The 19,772-nt window shown below is 37.3% G+C and overlaps 1 protein-coding gene across 1 annotated transcript in view; it reads left to right on the forward strand.

Moving 5' to 3' along the window:
• HIBCH (3-hydroxyisobutyryl-CoA hydrolase) overlaps window positions 1-16,206 on the forward strand; it is a gene marked incomplete at its 5' end in the record, with an annotated part of 44,085 nt that extends 27,879 nt beyond the window's left edge. Inside the window, 7 exons of the mRNA XM_010175279.1 lie at window positions 502-647; window positions 1,534-1,620; window positions 3,336-3,394; window positions 4,175-4,256; window positions 9,662-9,781; window positions 10,964-10,997; window positions 16,091-16,206. Coding sequence (XP_010173581.1) covers window positions 502-647; window positions 1,534-1,620; window positions 3,336-3,394; window positions 4,175-4,256; window positions 9,662-9,781; window positions 10,964-10,997; window positions 16,091-16,206 — 644 coding nt within the window. The remainder of the gene's footprint in view (window positions 1-501; window positions 648-1,533; window positions 1,621-3,335; window positions 3,395-4,174; window positions 4,257-9,661; window positions 9,782-10,963; window positions 10,998-16,090) is intronic.
• Between the last annotated feature and the right edge of the window lie 3,566 nt (window positions 16,207-19,772).

Here is a 19,772-nt window from a genome sequence, read left to right on the forward strand (position 1 = left end):
ATATTGTTGATCTATTAATGAATTCTCAGCGCCAAAATTGGTTCAAATTTAGCTGTGCAAGAGGCACTTCATCATTTGATGTTTTTATCATAATAAAAGATTTCAGAGAAAAAGCAGCATCCAGTTTGAGTTTGCACAAATTATTTCCACAATTTTTTGTCACTTCTGTTTTTTGCCGAAAGCATGCTTGATTCTTCAGGCATCTAAAAATGTCTCAAGTTCTTGGCAAATAGAATGAACATTATTGTCTGGTGTACGTTTGTAAATTATGTGCCAGTGGAAAGGGTACAGTTTGGAAGGTGTTCCAAGAGTTTGCTTTTAGGAAGGGTTCTGATGACAGAGAAAGGTCAAACCAAGTCAAGGAGAAATTTGGGCAAGAGAGCTGTACTTAAGTCAGGGAGATGAAAGTGAGACAAGAAGAAATAGCTACTAAGTTACACACATTATCAGGACAAGTTCTTCTCCCTTCATGTTTTTTTTGTTTTGTTTTGTTTATTACAGGTCTTTTTCCTGATGTAGGTGGAGGATATTTCCTGCCAAGACTATCAGGAAAGATTGGCTATTACCTTGCGCTAACAGGGTTTAGGCTGAAAGGAAGAGATGTACTAAAAGCCGGCATTGCTACACATTTTGTAGAATCTGAAAAGGTAAGCTGCTCACCAGCACTGGCAGGGGTGCAGCGTACAACCATCGTGGCAAGTTTGAGTTGTGGAGCACACCAATATACTTTTATCAACTTGAGTGTGTGCAGAGGCACAATGGTATTAGCTGGCCGTGCGCTGTGTCATTGTAACGCTTGCCAGCTAGTGACAGCTTTGCTTTCAAGCAGGAGCAAATATTGCTGTTTTCATGATTCTGCTGTTGAAGAGCATGATTTACTGAGCATAACTGAAGTTGCTTGAAAAATTGTACAATTTTGACAACAGTGTCTAAAATTAGAGATTATTTATAAAACTGAAAAGTTTTAAATCTATGTAGCACTCCATTAATGTGTTCTTTATCAGTCTCCTTAACAGATATCCTATTTGTTTCTTACAGCGGCTGTAAGAAAGTGTGAAAATTAGTATATCTGATAAACTCAGAGCCATAATTTTCAAGTAACTTTCAAGAAATATGTGAGGGAGAAACAATTACTTGTTTTCCTTCTCTGTGTAAAGACCCACAACTGTCATTGTGCAGCTAGTTAGCTCCTTTTTTGAGCATAGCATAGTTGCCAGGCTCCTGCTCTGTCCTCTCAAGACTGCTGTAGGCTGACTTTACCTGCTGCAGCTGTAGCAGCGCACTGGGGGTCTGCCTGGAAGCAGAGTTCTTTGCTCCTCACTGCACACATGATGAAATCCAGATAGTTCAACACTGAAAAGTGAACTCTGCCTCCTTGTATTGTTTGCTTGGTACCTCTTTTAAGATCTGTCCAAAAGTTGAGGGGAGGGTGTTTATCTACATATATACTATATAGTGCTATTACCACAGCAATAATAATCCAAGAAAAACATTTTGGTTTACTTACTTTTAATTAAATCTTATTTTTAATAGCTACCTGCCTTAGAGAATGACCTGATAGCACTGAAATCTCCTTCAGCAGAAAATATTGCAGACTTACTGAACTCTTACCATGTGAAGGTAATCTGATCAGTTACTGAAATCAAGCAGAACTGTTAAATATATGTAAACAGATATTTTTTTTTTTAATCCATGCCAGTGATCATTTGTTTTATGTTTAAAAAATAATGGGTTTCCAAACTCTTTGCCACTAGCAGACTGGGAGTTGTACATGATGGCAAGTGCAATCTGGGGAGTTAGTGTGAAATTCAGGGGTTATGACAAACACAGATGACAGGGGTAGAACTACTGACCTAGTCCAGAGGCTGTAGAAGTTATAGTGCCAGTTATTAAATGCTGCACTGCTCACTTGGAAGTGGATGTTGTATTTCCATCTCAGAAACTTTCTCTTTATTGACCTGAAGAAATATTTTGCTAGCTTGATGCACTTGATGTAAATTTTAACATTATTTTGATGCAGACCATCTGCAGTCCAGATTTGAAGCCTGAATTTAAAGCCTCAGGTTGTTCCCTTATTTCTTAAATATACTACATGTTTGTAACCTTGAAATAATTGAAAGGCTGTGAATAAGCACAGCAGTTATCAATAGGATAAGTACTAGCAGAGTGCAGGTACATTGCAGGGAAGCATCCGAGGTCTTAAAGCAGCATTTTCAGGGGGAGAAAGGTGCTGTTTTCCCAGTGGACAAACCCATAGTTCTCTTTTGTGATTCTGGAGGTGAATGTAACTGTATTGATAATACATAATTAGTATTTGTATTAGCCCCATGTAACAGTGAGCATGAAAATAAAAGGGTTTGGCTTTACAATCAGTTTATTCAGTGGCTATTTTAGCTGCTTTGATGGGTATTGTAATTCTATTTTGAAATATAGGAAACTTCTGGAGTCAAATCAGGATTCACTGTATTCAGTCAATCTGAGTATTACTCCCCAGATGTTTGGCTTTAAAATGAGCAGTGTCTACTCTTGTTATTTCTGTTTTGGAATTACTAAGTTCATAGATAAAGATTAATTAGAAAAATAAATGGGATCAGTTAATTTACATAGTAGTATCTTATTATTTTGACAAAGTAGAAAGCTATGAAATAGGAGTGATTATATGTTGCAGTATACTGCTTTACAAGATGACACTGAATGGAAAAGGAAGCTGTGTATTTTTAGTTATCAGAGCTGAAATGACAGGGAACTTTTCTCAGCTTCAGCTGCTGTTACTGAAACATCTGCTTATGTCCTAAACCCCTTAATGCCAGAAGATCTGAAACATTTGACAGCCCTTCCACATAAGGCCAACAGATCTTTCATACTCTTTAGTTGCCTAATAAAAATTTTGCAAAATGACAGAGAAAAGATAAGGAAGAGAAATGTTGTGGGTTTGGGGTTTTTTAATACATATATACATGCTTGTATATTTTTTAAGAAAAATGAAACTTTTTTTTTTTTAAAGTAGATTTATCTACACTGGCTTTCTTAGTATATTTGATAGAAATGTATTGATAAAATAATAATGATTACTTGTGTACAAGATAATCACCCAATGAAATAGGCATACATAGTAGCTCAGAGCAAGTACTGCATTATGAGGAGACATCTTTAACATTCACAAGATACAGCGACATGTTCATTTATACATACTGAAAAATTGTAATTCATTAAAAATGTCAGTATTATGAATATTAAATGTTTATTTATGATACTATATTTCTGAAATTTTTCAGTACTAATAAGCTTTTCAGTCTAAAATAACAAAGTAAAATATGTATTTGCTTTTTAAATAGAGCAAAGTTGATCAAGAAAAGGAGTTTGTACTTGATGAACATATGGAGAAGATTAACAGGTATTCATCAGTCTTTCTTCTTTTTTATTCTTTTGGATAGAGAACGTGAAGTTAAATCCAGTATCAGTGTTCCACAGATAAGGTGATAGAAATTACATTCAAGTTAGTAATTTAAACTTTTTTGTCTTCAGGGAGCTTTATCTGAAGCTCATTAAATATTTCACTTGTCAGTATATTAAATACTTGAGCATATTTGCCTAATTCATACACCATTCTATTAAGCAACTACCCTATGGCACATTAAAATGAACATTTTCTATAGAAATTGGATGGGGCTTTATGAGAGTAATTGTTGAGGAAATGTTATGTCGTGCATTTATACTCATTGGTATAAGGCCATTTCTAGGATTGTTTGTAACTTCTGTGTATCAGAAAGGGAAGGAAAAATAAGTGAGAGTGGTAAGAACCAGCTAAAAATCTTGGAAGAGGGATGGAAGTAATTAAATTTAGAGATGAAAGATGTTGACACCAAACCATAGAATGGAGCTGATAGCTGAAGGTGCGATGTGTTATAAAAATACAGACAAGACTGATGGTAGTAATTAAAGTTTCTGAATAAATATTAGAGTTTGTAAGTAATTATTGAAATCTAGAGTTTTCTAAAAGAAGATGAGATGCCTGTCAACTGAGTTACTTAAAACTGAACAACAGGGAACACATTACTAAGAAAAGGAAAGTCACCCTGTTATGCTCTGTTTCCAATTTCTGTGTTACTAGTACTTCATGGGGAGGAGGAAGGCTGGAACAGTTCATTCATTTATGATTTTTGTTTTCTTTTAGTCTTTTTTCAGCAAATAGTATGGAAGAAATTGTTAAAAAATTAAAGCAAGATGGTTCTCCTTTTGCCATTAAGCAGCTAGAGGTAACATCTTCTATGTTGTTTTTGGTAGAGATTTTAAGTCTGGTTTTGTACTTTCTTATCATGGGTCAGACTTTAGTCACCTTATTAACGTAACTAATACTACATAACACCAGTAGGACACTGGACTGAGATCCTCAGGTTCTCACATACAGTCCTGTGAGATTGTCAGTAGTTCTGCTCAGAAAAGACCATTTGTCTGTAAAACCACACAAAGTGAATACCATCATGTGTTGCCTAAAATTGTAATTTAGTAAAAAAAAACCCAAAAAAGCAAACAACACTCTCTTTACCTTTAACCCTCCCCACAATCAGAGGGTTGTTGATGACAAAGGTTCCTTTTATAACTTCTCATTTTATTGCCAAGGGTTGCAATAAAACAGTGCCAGAACAGTGTTGTTAATTTTCTTCCATTCCAGATACCTCATTTGGTAAACAGCAAGTAATTTATCATCACAAAATATTTTTTGATCTTTTTAACGCATTTCTGAGTGTTGCATGTAGTCACTACTCAAAAAACATACAGTAATACTACACACTTAATACACACTTCAGCCTCAAAAAGCAAGAAGCAACTTACATTCCTAAGTAATGTGTGTATTTGCTCTTTTTCCTTCGAAGTATCTGTATTCAGGTGCCTTGTAAAAGTTTGTCTCAGAGCTGTGATTGGAAAAAACACAAACATTTCTCCAACAAAAGCTTTGTTTTAACTTTGGTTACAGCTCACAGAAGAAATCCTGCTCTTGTAATAAAATAAAACATCCATCATCTTTGGACTTAAATTTATTTGAGTAAAAGAAATACAACTCTATGATGTAGTGTCATTAACATTAAGCATTCTGTCCCAGATAAACAGATACATTTTTGGTTTTAGTTTTTAATTAAAGATTTAACATCTTGTCACTGGAACTCTCAAACAGTTTTTGAGAAGGGGTTTTAAAATTATCTTTTTGCCAACCAGTATGCCTAGTACATTGCAAGAAGTTTAGTGTATGTAATAAAAGCTAAATTGAAAGAAAGGGAAAGCTATATTTTTGTCTTCACTTGTATTCAAGTTTCAATGAATGAAGTAGTAAAATAAGCTAGTGTCAGAATAATAATTTTATGTTTGCAGACCTGAATTCTATCACAGGCTACCATCATGGTTTTCCCCCAAACTATATAGGCTCTCTGATTCAGGTTTTCACTTTTTCCCTATGTTATAGATGGCAGGAAAGTTGTTACATTAAGATCTGTTGAGACAGTTTAATAGCAGTCACTTTTGGTGGCTCTTAGTTCATTAAAGTATTGAGTTAAAAAGCAATGTTTTATTTGTAGATTTTATAAAGTTTAATATAATTCTGCAGGGATATTATATTGATTAGCTTCAGTGGAGGTTGAAAACAATCAAGAATTATTTACATAGAGCTTTTCCTAAGTTAATTTCATACAATTTTACGTCACTTTAAAACATAATCAGACCTAGTGTAACTTTTTAAAATGGCATATAGCTTTTAAAGGGTGATTTGTTCAAAATAGTTTCTGCAACAAAAGATGCAAGGAGCCTGGAAACACTTTGTTACTCAGATATGGTAAGTAGATAGTTTGCTCTGACACATTTGCTCTAGTTACCCAAACCTGCTTGACTTGGTTCCTCCAGCTGCAGCCTCATAACTCAGATCTCCCTACTTAAAAAAAAAAACAAACAAAAACCCAACAAAAACCCAAAAAACTTGTTCCTTGTTGTTTAGGGGGAAACATTTGTTTCATATTTTTAATTTATATCTTAAAACTATTGTCATCTACTTCAGAGGTATGATTTTTGTGTAACTTTGCATTCCTGAACAACAACAACAAAAAGGATCTTTTATTGCTTCTTCAGTTTTATTATTTCATGTCTTTAATAGGACCTTATAGCAGCTTTTTTTCTTTCATATGATTAGTAAATGAATGACTCTCCTTGAAGCTGACAGAAGTTCCCGAACAACTGTCTGTTGTTTGTTCTGTTCGAGAGATGAGACTGTGTTTATATGAGTTGCTGCTGTCCATAATGAATTTTTTGAAAAAACAAACAAACAAACCAAAAAAAACCCAACCACCCAACATCTTCTAGCAGGTGCAAGGCTTATTAGTGCAAACAAGTACGTAAGTTTCAGAGAAGCTTCTAACAGCACACATTCTGTGCTAAGCAGAAGGATTAAGCATGTAGGATCAGATACTTAAATTTCTTCTGTGAAAATCCACAAAACTAAAGAATGAAAATGCATTTGTGGGGGGAAAAAGTTAAAAAGGGATTCAGGTATAAATCTGTCTTTCTCCAGGAAATGCTTGCCTGTTAAACCGGAGGTTTTGTTTTACGAGGGAAGCAGAATTGTAATTAAACTTAATTGTAGCTGGAGGAAGAACAGTAGCTTGCACCCTGGCAGTTGAGCATTTTACAACACCTACAGACAGAGCCCTGGCCTGCTGTCACATTGCTCGGAGGAGCAGAGTTCAAAGAACTGGTTAGAGCAGGGAACATGTAGCAAAACCATGACAGTCTGAGGTTATCAGACACTGATAGCAGTTTGCTGACTTGTGTGAAGCAAGTAATTTTCCTCATCAGTAGTATTACAGTACCAGGAGTATGTCCCTAGATGATAGTTACCTGTCATTTTGTGAAACCAAGGTTTCACTTTAGTGTCCAGGTACAGGAACAACAGCACATTCAAATGATAAATACAGAAACTGTAAAGGATTCAGTAACAGCAATGTGTGTGCTTATTTTCATAGAATGGTTTGGGTTGGAAGGGACCTTTCAAGGTCATCTAGTCCAACCCCCCTGCAGTGAGCAGGGACATCTTCAACTAGACCAGGTTGTGCAGAGCCCTGTCCAACCTGACCTTGAATGTTTCCAGGGATGGGACTTCTACCACCTCTCTGGGCAACCTGTGCTAGTGTTTCACCACCCTCATAGTAAAAAGTGTCATCCTTGTATCTAGTCTAAATCTACCCTCTTTTAGTTTAAAACCATTATGCCCTGTCCTATCACAACAGGGCCTGCTAAAAAGTTTGTCCTCATCTTTCTTATAGGCTCCCTTTAAATACTGAAAGGCTTTGGTTTTCACATAATGCTTTCTTACAGCTTTTTTTTTTGGCAGGACAGTGCACCTTCTGAGCACTGCTACTTCATGATTTAATAGCCTTCATTGTTACTGAATGAATTCCAGTGTAGTGTGAGGGTTTTTTTGTTTATTTTAATTTTAAAAAGCCTCCTTCAAGGACCCTCAGCAGCTCAAGTCAGAAACTTCAATGGGCCTTGGAGACAAAAGATGCAGCCACTATTCCAGCTGTTACTCCTGTAAGGGACTCCACTGAGTCAGTGACACCTAATTCAGTCACCTGATAGTATCTCATTGGAATTAAGGTCTATTGCAAATTCAGCTTGTAGCTTTCAGGATCATTATGTTGAAATCAAGATGGTCTAAAGATACTGGAATAGATGCTAAATACTTCTATGAAGACTTCTTTGCATTTCAGCACTCCCCACTTCAGCCTATCCTATCTCCTTTCCAGGCTTGTTACCTAGCACCAATCCCCTCCTCCTCTTTGTACAAAGAATTTATTTATAGATACTCCGGTGACTCATTTTTCTGCAATTACACCTACCCATTTTCTTTCGTTGTTCCTCTTCCTTCAGTTTGATTTATGGCAGTGCCTCCTCCACCTTCATCCTCACTGATATGCCAAGATAAGGCAGCTGCTGGATGCACTGACTACTTACATGCTGTTTTCAGATCTTCCCCATTTCAGTGCTTTCTTTGACCAGAAAGAACTTGCCATTACTATTTCACCTGGGGAACCATCTGGTTGCACTGTGCATACGGTTTAACCTGGTCTGAGCAAAGACTTTCTAATCTAGATGACAAAATATGAAACTCAAAGCAGCAAAGGTCCAGTTCAAAGGTAACACTGGCAAGAGCACGTTATGGGAAATAAGGGGTGCAGTTAAGAGTTGCTATTCATCTGAGACCGACATAGTGATGTAATTAGAGATATAGCTGGTTTCTTTATCTGCTGAAAGGCAGCTCAGGAAACATTGACAGTTTGAGCCAGCCTTACTTCTTTCTAAACCAGCCTCTCTCTCAAGCAAAGTGGTCAACATTCAGCCAACAGAATGACAGAACCAGTGCTTTTAAGGTACAATTGCACAGCCTCCTACTTGTATAGCAACTGCACATTTTCCAACTTAACTAGGCAAAATGGGTCACTGCTGTATCAGCTGATGTCTGGAGAGGGATGAAGAGTGATTGGGAGCCAGAAAAAATGTTAATGTTGACTGGAAACCTGCCATTTCAGTCTGTGGGTAAGGAGTCTAATGTCTGCAATGCAAATGTAAAGAGGCAAATCTTGTCATCTGCCACTTTTCAATAGTGGTAAAAATGTCCTAACTAACAGAAAATGTCTATTGTGCTCCGAATAATACAGAGCTTTTAGTTGAGTTTACAGGGGAAGAAGAGTCTTGTTTAGAGTAAGAAAACAAAGATCATCAGCTGTAAGATTTAGCTCCTTCCCCCCACAACCCTGAAAGCTTTAAAGCTCAGTTCTGTTTTCCTAACTAGGTTTTTTGTCTTTCTCCCCACCTCCCCCTACTGTTTACTGGCTTGCTGTTAACTGAAGGATAGTCATGAGAGCCAGATTTACAGCATTTGTTTGTGTGCCTTAAACAGATCCTGTCCATTGCCTAATATTTATAGCCTGTAGCTCTGTCAAAAGAAGGAGGGCAAGACCTCCAGGCTCTCTATCAGCAGATTGATTAATCAGTAAATTACTGCAGTATTTGTTGATTTCAGACAAGAAGCCTGGACAAATATGCATTCATGTTTGATTTCTTTTAATATTTTTATCCTCTTCATATATTGTGTAGTCTTTGCAGATGATCGTAAAGCAATTACTCAAAAGTTTGTGGATAATCTCACTATTATTACCTTACTACTCTGACTATTTTACCAAATAAAACTTAAATGCTGAACAATACTAATATCAGCTACAATATCAATGACATCTTAGAGCAATTCAGACTGTATATATGATATTTAAAAAATGGAGTATTGCTTCTAACACTTCTAACACCTTTACTTCTCAAAAGAATCTGGAAATGGTTTTCAAGCTGCATTAGATCATCTGGCTGGTAGTAATTTGATCATAAATGATGTGACCTTAGGAGTTCTAGGCTTTCTGCAAGTCAGGACATACATCCCAGAGATCTTGCTAATAAAAGTTTATGCAAGTAAGTATGGTGGGAGGGAGCAAGAGGAACATGTATCACAAGTGAGCTCAGGGAGAAGAGTGCTATCATTTACTTCAGAGAATTTAAAATGCAAAAAAGACAGACTTACAAATGTGTCTAAATTGAAGGGAATAAAAATAATTATTAATCTCTTCCCCAGACTATTAATAAGATGTCACCTACATCCTTAAAGATGACTCTCAGACAGCTCAGAGAAGGAGCCTCCATGAGCTTACAAGATGTACTCACAATGGAATACAGACTGAGCCAAGCGTGCATGGTGAGCAAGCAGCTGAGCCCTTTGTCTCTTTTTCAGCCACAGAGGGGTAGCAAGTCTGTCAGAGACTTAAGTTTTATGTAGATTACATTAAGGGCTCACAATTTATAGGTTTTCATTTTCAGTATCTTCCTTGTGTGGTCATTAGGCTGTAACTTCCTTTTTTCCAGTTCCATGTCTTTGTATGCAACTCGAAGGAGACTACATCAATGATGGTCGGATAGTAGAGAGCTTTTGTTAAGAAAACTATGATAATGTTACAGTACAGAAAGTTTTGTACTGGGACCATAACTTTAAAACTCTAGTGTTCTTGTACAGATTTCTTATTTAAAGTACTTAGTCCTCAGTGCCTCAGTTCCCATCAGCAGGATGGGAATAGTTGTATATCACTGCCTTTCAGGAGTGATAAGTTTATTAAGGAACACGAGATTTTACTACTATTTGTAGTCAGGTCTGACTGCTTGGATAATATATAAGGAAGTGAACAGAGTTGCTAACTGTATTACCCGAACAAATTCCTCATAAAGCTTCCCCATGGCATCCTTATTATTAGTGCTGTCACATTTTAACATAAGATTTTTAGTATCTAATTAAATTATTTGTGATAGTTAAAGTAAATGCTTTAAAAAAAAAGTATGAGTGAAAATGTATCCAGTTCTGGTATGTTGTAGTGCCCGACAGTATCCTTGCCACATCTTTTGTGAAACTAGTATTGTTGCTCCATTGCTAGTCAAGCATCCTTAGGGATTTAAATGTCATGTTTACCTTTATAAAAAACAACTGGGTGTTTACAAGATTCCATTTAACTGTAAAGTGTTCCAAGTATGCAGAATAAACCACAGTTCCTAAAGAGTGGCCTTTGAGGAATTTCTGATCCTACACACCTTAGCCCCCATCGTGCAAAACTCTTTAGAAAACAATCTGAGATACAACAGAGAGAGCGGGCTTGTACTACATAAAAGTTGGCTGATCAACTACAGTTCAACAGACTGATTTTAAGAGCTGTGACTGCATTTAAGCAAGGTGATATAGAGCTTTTTAATAAATAAAGTAGGACAAGATGAGAACAGTACAAGTGGGATTTAAATTAATCTTGAGAACTTGCATTTCAGGCAGAAGTGGGATAGGAAAAGATGGGATGAATAAAATCTGTAATGCTACAGCTTGGGTTTTTTTGTCTTTCAGAGAGGCCATGACTTCTATGAAGGCGTTCGAGCAGGTAAGCACGCACACCAGAAATGTTTCTCCAGATTCATAATATGCAAACTCACTGTTGTGTTGCTTCTCTGGAGGTTAATAAAAGTACATGCAGCAACAGCCCAGAGAACACTTCCCAGCTTGCTACAGTTTTTGCTTTTTGGACTCCTGTATGGCTAAAATGTACTATTTGTTCCCCAAAGTGTAACAGACACGTTGTTTCCTTTGTGTAATCTGAGTTCCTTAATGTTATTTATCCACCTACTAACGCAGCACCATGAAAAGGTTTCACCAGTTCATTGGGAAAGTTCAAAATATGTTTAATGGTGACAGTAGCGAGTAGCTCTGTGTATCATTTATGTGTCCAGATTTAATGTTGCCACATAGCTGGTCCAATCAGCTATAAGATGCTTTAGGACTCAAAGTCAAGAAGAACTGTAGAAACGAATTTTTAGAACATAGACTACTTTCACCCATGTCCAAGATATCTCTGTATAGAGGTGTCTTACTATTAAAAAACTATATATGTAAACTTAATGCTAAATAATTCAACATTTTAAGGCATTGGCCAAGATGGCTAATGGTAAAAGTAGAGCAGCAGCTCAGCACACTCATCTAGGGGACAGACTTAGATTCTGTCCTTGATTCTACTGGTGACGCACTATGCAGTTTGTTAAACCCAATGTCACATCTGTTAGAAACTGCAGTAATTATTTATGTACTATTCAGCACAAAATGAAACAAAGCAGAGGCATTTCCTTTTCCAAGGAGCTTACAGTACAAAATATTCAGATGAATAACATCTTGGGGTTGAGAGAACCTGGCTTTTAATTCACACAGTTACATACTTGAGCATGTATTATCACCTCCTCCTCATTTTTTATGTCTGCTTTCTTAAAAGAGTTTAAAATCCACTTGAGTAGTAGATATTAGTTTGAGTGTTCACTATTAGTAATACTGTATTAAAGATAGCCTGGGGTGAGAGATGCAAAGTTTATTTGTACAGCATGGAAAAAGTTTCTGATTTTAATTAATCTTTAGCACTTATTAGCAGAGGCTCCTTTGAAGAATTTAGCACACATGTTGAGAAGTACATGGTTTTCATTGTGTTGGTAATGAGGACAAAGATACCTTAAAATAAATATTCCTAGGGTTTATTCCAAGTCACCATATAAGCCGATGGAATGTGGTTATTCAGGAGGTGACAAACTCAAAGTCTGAAAGTCAGATGAACACCAAAGCAAATTCTCACTTGTAATACACAAAGTCATTAAACCATCTGGGGATGCAGTAGAGGACAAAAGCAAATCACTTGTCAGTATGGCCAGTAAATTACACAAACTGCTTGTAAAGAAAGAAGCTGCAAGAAGAGCAAACGGGAAGCTTCTCTTTTCCATAGGATGATGTAGCAAAAGCTTAACTCTATTGGGGAAATTAAAAAAAAACCCCAAAACACCAGAGATCTGGCTGCACTGAGGGGATTGCTAATAATAATTTTTTCTTGAGTACTGTTGCTCTCTGCTTACTGCATGTATCTTGTTCTCAGATTTGTCTTCTTAAAATTGTTTCTCTTGTTTAAGAGTGGTGCAGGTTCTCACTCAAGATAATTTTTGTAGTTGGGTCTAATCTCATAAAAATTGTTATCCAACAATGTGCTGAGCATCTTTTTTAATAGGAAGTAATTATTCAGCATTTTACAAGATCAACTGTAGCAAATAAAAATGAAAATTCTAAAAATGTGAATTTAAATATTAGCTTTTTCTTTATTAAAACATTCCATTCCAAGCATTTAAGAGCCAGCTGTTGACCCTGTCTACCACAAAAGGATCTACCACAAAGTAAAGTTCAGATGTAATAATCAGATTTTAGTTTTTGAAGGTTGTTCAGCAGCAGCAATGGCCATAGGTTACGTTTTAATAACAGCTTTTATCTGCTTCAAACCATCATTTTAATAGGCATGCTAGGGAAGTAGTTTGTTTAAAAGCTTTTTAAACCTGCTTTGACCTGAGGTCAAAATTTCATTTTTCTTTTAGTCAGTTTTCTTTCAATCAGACTGAAAACCTGCTGGCAAACAGTCTTCCCCATTTATGATTCTTGGGATTTGAGCTACTAAAGAAAAACCAAAACCCTTAAAGCATGAAATACACAGATTGTATTTCATCAACATTTTCCCATATAATGGCAAGAGTGATCTTTGAATGCTTTAGGTATCCATTTTTCACCTTGATTAATAGGATTAATACATAAACTATGAAATGCATAGCTCTGGGTAATTTCCAAGAATTTTGTTTTTTTAATTCTTACTGCATAAGAAAAGCGGTCATTTTTTGAGTCAGTGCTCAAACACATCCAGGTAGACAACAGTCTCAGCAGCCTGAGGGGACAGAAGTTGAACTGTTTGTGTAGGAATATACACTTCCAATGGAATTGTGAAGGCTGCCTACGTATTGCTGAGGCTGCAGAGATCTATTTCTGTATGGCTTCTGCCCTCTCTCCTGCCACGCTGGCAGATGGGAGCCTTACCCTGGGCACACAAACCCCCTGCAGTCAGTGAGCAGGGAGAGAGACTGCATTGCAACAGAATTGCAGGTGCTTAGAAATACCAGTGTTTTGACTGCTGAATGAAGCTAAGGGATAGAACACTAACTGAAGTCTGGTAAAATCACTGCTACTGAACAGAGGGGGGTTGGATTATTTAAAAAAAAGAAAAAAGTAAAAACCACAAGAACAAACCCTTACCACTACATCTGTGTTCAGTTGCTTTTACCTTAATGAACTTCCCTTAGCCTACCTTAGAAGTCTTCAGAATTTGTGTTCTGTTCTTGTAGTGATCAATATCTCAAGCTGGAGAAACACACAATACACAGAAGTTAATGCAGAAAGGGAATATTTTCACAATACTATTAGAAAACAAATATTTTAACTCTTATAAGATTAAAGATTTCATTGGAGAGACCATTATGATAATTCAGTTTATCTACCAGAGTAAAACTGGCCACAGATCCACCCAGAAAGATTAACCTGATTACACAGTAGTGCCATAGAGTGGAGAGCTATCAGCAGTTACTACTGTGTGTCAGAGTTGAAGCTGCAGTAGTACATACATCGACTTCTATTTTTCTTCCCTCTGTAATTTAAAGCATCTCTAGTCAGGGTTGTCTTTTGTAGATAAGATTACTCTGGACAGATTGCGAACTTCAACTAAGTTGAAGAAAACCATTAGATATGTACTACTCCCATGGAATAAATGTATTTGATTTGGGACAATTATGTATTTTGACCCAAACCAGTCAATGGCTCACATCACGATGTTTAAAATTAACCAGAAGGGTCATAACTTTTCAGTAAGTTACCCAGTGGAATGACCTAGTAAAATCACTCCTTTACAGCACATTTCTTTTGAAGAATTGCCCACATGGACTCTACTCTCTCTAGAATTGCAGCTTCTGTCTATATAATGGGTTTCTTTTAAAAATTAGTGTTTATTTGTATCTAAGGAGCCCTTAGTCCTGTGTTTGTAGGTAAATGGATGCAGGGCTCTGATGCTCCCTTCTCTTTGGAGATGCAAGCTAAAGTGTCGTCATGCCTGTATATTTTCAGCTACAGAAATACTAGTTACTGCAGTTGTATTTTGAATGGTATTTATTTTCTAGGCATTTTCCAAGTGTTGGTTATAGAGGGAAAACTTAAAGAGAAGTTTTCAAATCACATTTTTTACCACAAACTGCCACAATGCCTGTCTTTTCTTAAGACACAGCGTTCAGGTGGGCATTCTTTCCACTGAACTTACAATCCAACTCCTTTGCACATTTCTCATCCTGGATGGTTCTAGTTTAGTCACCAAGAATGAAGTCTGTTTAGAAAGATGTGACAGCTTACCAAGAAAACAGCTGTTACTCTTCAAAACACCTAGTCTCTGTGAGTGTCTTCGGTCCACATGCCTTTAGAGCCATCCTGCTCTGAAGTCTTTGTCACAAACAAAGCAAGCACCCAGTGCTGTTCTTAGCAGAGGAACTGGAGAGCTGCTTCCTGCCTGCCCACCCATATATGCTGTGGGCTGTGTTGGTCAGGAGGGCTCCCAGGACACAGGTGCATCTGCAGATCAGGTGCTGATATCCCACATCTGAAGGGAAGGTGTGTTGAGGAGGGATCTTGGGTAGTCAGTGCAACCTAGAGAGCCACAGTTACTAGAGCTGTTCTTTTTTAAATTATAAAAAAATTCACATTTTGAATAACACCTTTATGGGTTTTCTTGGGGCCAGAAAGGTGCTCGGAAGGTCACTCTGGAATTCCATTCATACTGGTCATTTTCAAACACAAATAAACTCTCTTTTATTATTTTTTGCTAGTGCAGCTGTTCTTGCTGACATGCCTTCAACATTCCTGTGATACAAGGAATGCTTTTTGAGAATTGATATTTTTGTGTTACACTTTTACATGCAATTAATTCACTGATGATTTTATCTTCAGTGATGTGTATTTCCCAGGATACAGCGTAAAGGATACACACTAAGATTATACACATCTTCACAGTTCTGTCTACATAGGTCTGCAGTATCTGTTGGTATTTACCAATAAATATTCTTGATTTTCCCACAAAGATACACAGTCTTATTCTTTCCTCATCAGTTATTTCATTATTAGTTTATATGATGTGTTTACATTAACTGTAGGCATTGGACCTCTCCAAGTCATCTCCTGTACTCCACAGAGAGTCAGATTTTGCACAGAGATGTGAAAACCCTTGTCCAAAAGGAGCATCGTACATACTGTTCCCAGTTTCACACGAAAAAAACAAAAGACAGGCAAAAGTAGTAGGTCTAACAGAAAGCACTGATTTCAGTTCTACTCCTTCAAAGTTTGGGCTACTTCTGAGGTGATCCACTGCTTCTTGTATCATCAGGCATCTCCCAGATATGGCCCTAGACAGGTCACAAGTGAAGAATTTTTATTAAAGTAAGCATATAGATGTTACAAAAACTCTGTCCTCTCCAGAGCATACTGATTTTTCTCCCCATGTATTTACTGTCGTTGTCTGTCTTGATGCAATCTGAAGTCATCTTAATTAGAGAAAGTTTGCAAGTAACTTTTGTGTTTTTATACTCCACCTGACAGTGCTGATTGACAAAGACCAGTCCCCCAGATGGAAGCCAGCTGCTCTAGAAGAAGTCAGTGATGAATTTGTGGACGATTGTTTTAAGCCATTGGGCAACAACGATCTCAAGTTATAAAGATCAAGCCTACTGACGTCTTACACATCTGCTTAACTCTACGATAGAAAAAATAATAGTAGTGTGATGAAGTTTGACAAGACTCTCTTAGCTAGCCTGAGATTCCTAAGTCTAATTTTTGCATTCAGGAACATTTTCTTTTGTTATGCTGCCATAATGACAAAATAATCGTATCTCTGATTAATAAGGGGGAAAATTACTTCAAGGCCAATTGTTATTTTTACTGCTTTACACAATGATTAACATTTAATTTTTTGCATCATGTCTTAGTTTAGGAGGAACCTTTGGGGGAGACAGCATAGTTAAGGGATGACCTAATAAGCAAGAAGTCAGGAGACCTGTCACTAATCTGTTACATTTGGATTGTGCCTCAGATTCTTCTCTAGACAGTGAAAAAAAATACACATAAAGCTTTAAAATAGTCAGAGCTACAAAGGAATACGCAAGACATGCTAAATTCATGGTGTTAAATAGTCTTTTAAATAAAAGGTCAGACTGACACATTATGAGTCTGAGAGCAAGCAACTGTTCTATTGATTTAGCATTTGGTCAGTATTCTGTCTTGCTCTGCGAAGGAGACGTTTTTCAAATGTCACAGCATTGCAAACACTTCTGTTTGCTCGAGGCATGTTTAAAAAATGCCATTACATTAGATTGAAGTGGGTGATTGGTTTTTTGTTATTTCAAAAGTGGCTAGCTTTTCCTAGGAAGAAGGAACTGTCTCAGACCTTCCTCTGAACACCAGGCAGCACGTTTCCTGTTGATGTTAGTGACTAATGATGTTAGTGGTAGAGGTCAGCCTGGCCCTGATGCTGCAGGTGGCTGGAGCTTATCTATCCCAACTAGTCTGGGTTCCCGTTTGCTTGTACCCATGAACATCCTCTCTGCTGGCTGGAAAATATGTGAAAAGTAGGGGGAGCACAGCAATATGTACTGAAGATAACAAACAGGAGAAAACATGAAATACCTGCTGCTACATGGAGCGTATAGTTTTTTAACACAACTTGTCCTAACAGATGTATTTGTTTGGATCAAAATTTAAATATACATCAAAAAACTGTCACTGTATGTGCATTAAAGGTTGCTGGGTTCTCATACTAGTAATACTTAAAATTATATGACATAACAGACATGACATGATAAGAGCCCCTTGATAAAAGTATTTTTGGGGAGGTAAAATTAATTTTTCCATTGTGTGTGCAACACAGCTACTGATCTTTGTTCAACATTAAGGCTGCATGCTTTTTTGTGGTTAATCAAATCATGTATCAGTATCTCTTCCCACTTGTTTCTACAGTTATAGGCAGGTCACAAATACACAATTTTGGCTTCTCTGAAGATGAACCACTGAGGCTAAAGGAAGAAAACTTGGGTTCAAATAACACAGTCAGTGACCAGCACTGGGGAATTAAAAAGTCAGAGCTACAGAAGGCCAACCGTATCCTGGGCTGCATCAAGAGAAGCGTGTCCAGCAGGTCGAGGGGGGTGATTCTGCCCCTCTACTCCGCTCTTGTAAAGCCCCACCTGGAGTACTGTGTCCAGTTCTGGAGCCCCCAACATAAGAAAGACATGGACCAGTTAGAACAAGTCCAGAGAAGGGCCACCAGGATGATTCGAGGGCTGGAGCACCTCTCCTATGAAGACAGGCTGAGAGAGTTGGGGCTGTTCAGCCTGAGAAAGAGAAGGCTCCGGGGAGATCTCATAGCGGCCTTCCAATACCTGAAGGGGGCCTACAAGAAAGCTGGGGAGGGACTTTTCATAAGGGCAACTAATGACAAGACAAGGGGAAATGGGTTTAAACTGAAAGAGGGGAGGCTTAGATTAGATATTAGGAAGAAGTTCTTTACTGTGAGGGTGGTCAGACACTGGAACAGGTTGCCCAAGGAAGTTGTTGATGCCCCCTCCCTGGAAGTGTTTAAGGCCAGGCTGGATGAGGCTTTGAGCAACCTGATCTAGTGGAGGGTGTCCCTGCTGATGGCAGGGGGATTGGAACTAGATGATCTTTGAGGTCCCTTCCAATCCAAACCGTTCTATGATTCTATGATTCTATACAGCAGAACTGGGACAGAGTTTTCAACACTGGGCAGTTGTTATTGCTGACAGTAATGGTCCACACTGGCTGAAGGCTCCTTCTTTCCTAGAAGTTGGTGCCTGGAAACAAAGTCCAGGAAATTCAGGCGCCAAGGTGAACTACTGCAGTGACTTTCAAAGAATTAGAGGTGAGCGAAGTAGAGAGCAAAATCGAGAAAAAAAATGACATCTTGCTTTGTCACTAGAATCTTTTAAGATAAAACTGTGAAAATTTTGGCTGCCGGTTAATGTTAACCATGTACATATTTGTTCTGAGACCGTCCCAGAGTTTATCTTCAAAAGTGTTGAGAGATTTCATTAATACATTTAGGATAACTTCTGAAAATATGACTTGAATTTCTACCTCACGCTGGTTCTGTAAGAAACGTTAAACTCCCCCTTTTTAAACATTTTTATATGTTTCAGATTCTTAAACAATGGCAAATTTTATTTTTTTATTAAAAATTGGTTAATTCCATTAATTTTGTACAAAAGGAGCAATCTTCTGCAGCTATATTTAATGGAAAACAGCGTAATCCCCAGGGAGGAGGGATCATGCCTTCTCTGACTGAAAAGGACTCAGAACATTTTAGCAGGAGTATACTTCTGAATCAATAAACTTTGACTTGCATGTTCAATTGCTTCCAAAATTTATGTGACCAAGAATTATCCCAGGCTCATGGTAACAAGACCCTGTCCCATCTGTGCATTTTTATCAAATAAAAGGCTTACAAGCAGATGGTAAGTTTAATTTTATTTGGTCCACAAGAAAATATTTTCCACAAAAAATACTGTAAAAATATATTGTAGTGTATTTTATTTGGGAATACTGATGTGTCTTACTCCAGAAATGTCAGTTTTACAAAGTTGTGCTGCAGTTAATGTGTTTTGAACCATTATTAGAATATCAAGTCAGTCACATAGTACCCACTCAGACTATACTTATGTTTCCTGGAAAAAATATAAAGCAAATGTATTTTTAACTCCTAAATAGAAGTAAATGGTTTTGCAGAGTATGCCAGTCCCATACAGGAGTGCCTTTAATACACAAAATCAAGTCAAAGAATCAGTGGCAACTTGGCTGGAAAGCCACGACAAGCGGCTTTATAAGACTATAGCACATTTTAGAGTAATCTAATGATAAGTAAACATGTAATTTTATTTAGATAAAGAAGTCTGTCTTATGTATTATTATTGTGCCTATTAAAAATACAGCAGAACTCTGGACTGAAATCTCCTCCAGTCTCTCACTAGGTTGTAGTATTGAACTTTTTTTTTTTAATAAGGGTAAGTGCATTATTTATTAAGGACAGCATCTTGTATGAGAGATTATTTTCCTGGTGAGAAGCTGTCTCCTGGTTGTTTGTAAGCTTGTTTGCAAGCTTGTTTGCTTTCCATTTGCTGCGTGCTTTCCCTGCAGTGCCAGTGTCACAGAAAGCATCATAAACCAGCTGGAACTGCACTTCAGGCCATACTGAAGCTGCTGAAATCATCCA

This window comes from Antrostomus carolinensis, unplaced genomic scaffold, assembly GCF_000700745.2.
Source record: "Antrostomus carolinensis isolate BGI_N321 unplaced genomic scaffold, ASM70074v2 scaffold6179, whole genome shotgun sequence".
Taxonomy (NCBI): domain Eukaryota; kingdom Metazoa; phylum Chordata; class Aves; order Caprimulgiformes; family Caprimulgidae; genus Antrostomus; species Antrostomus carolinensis.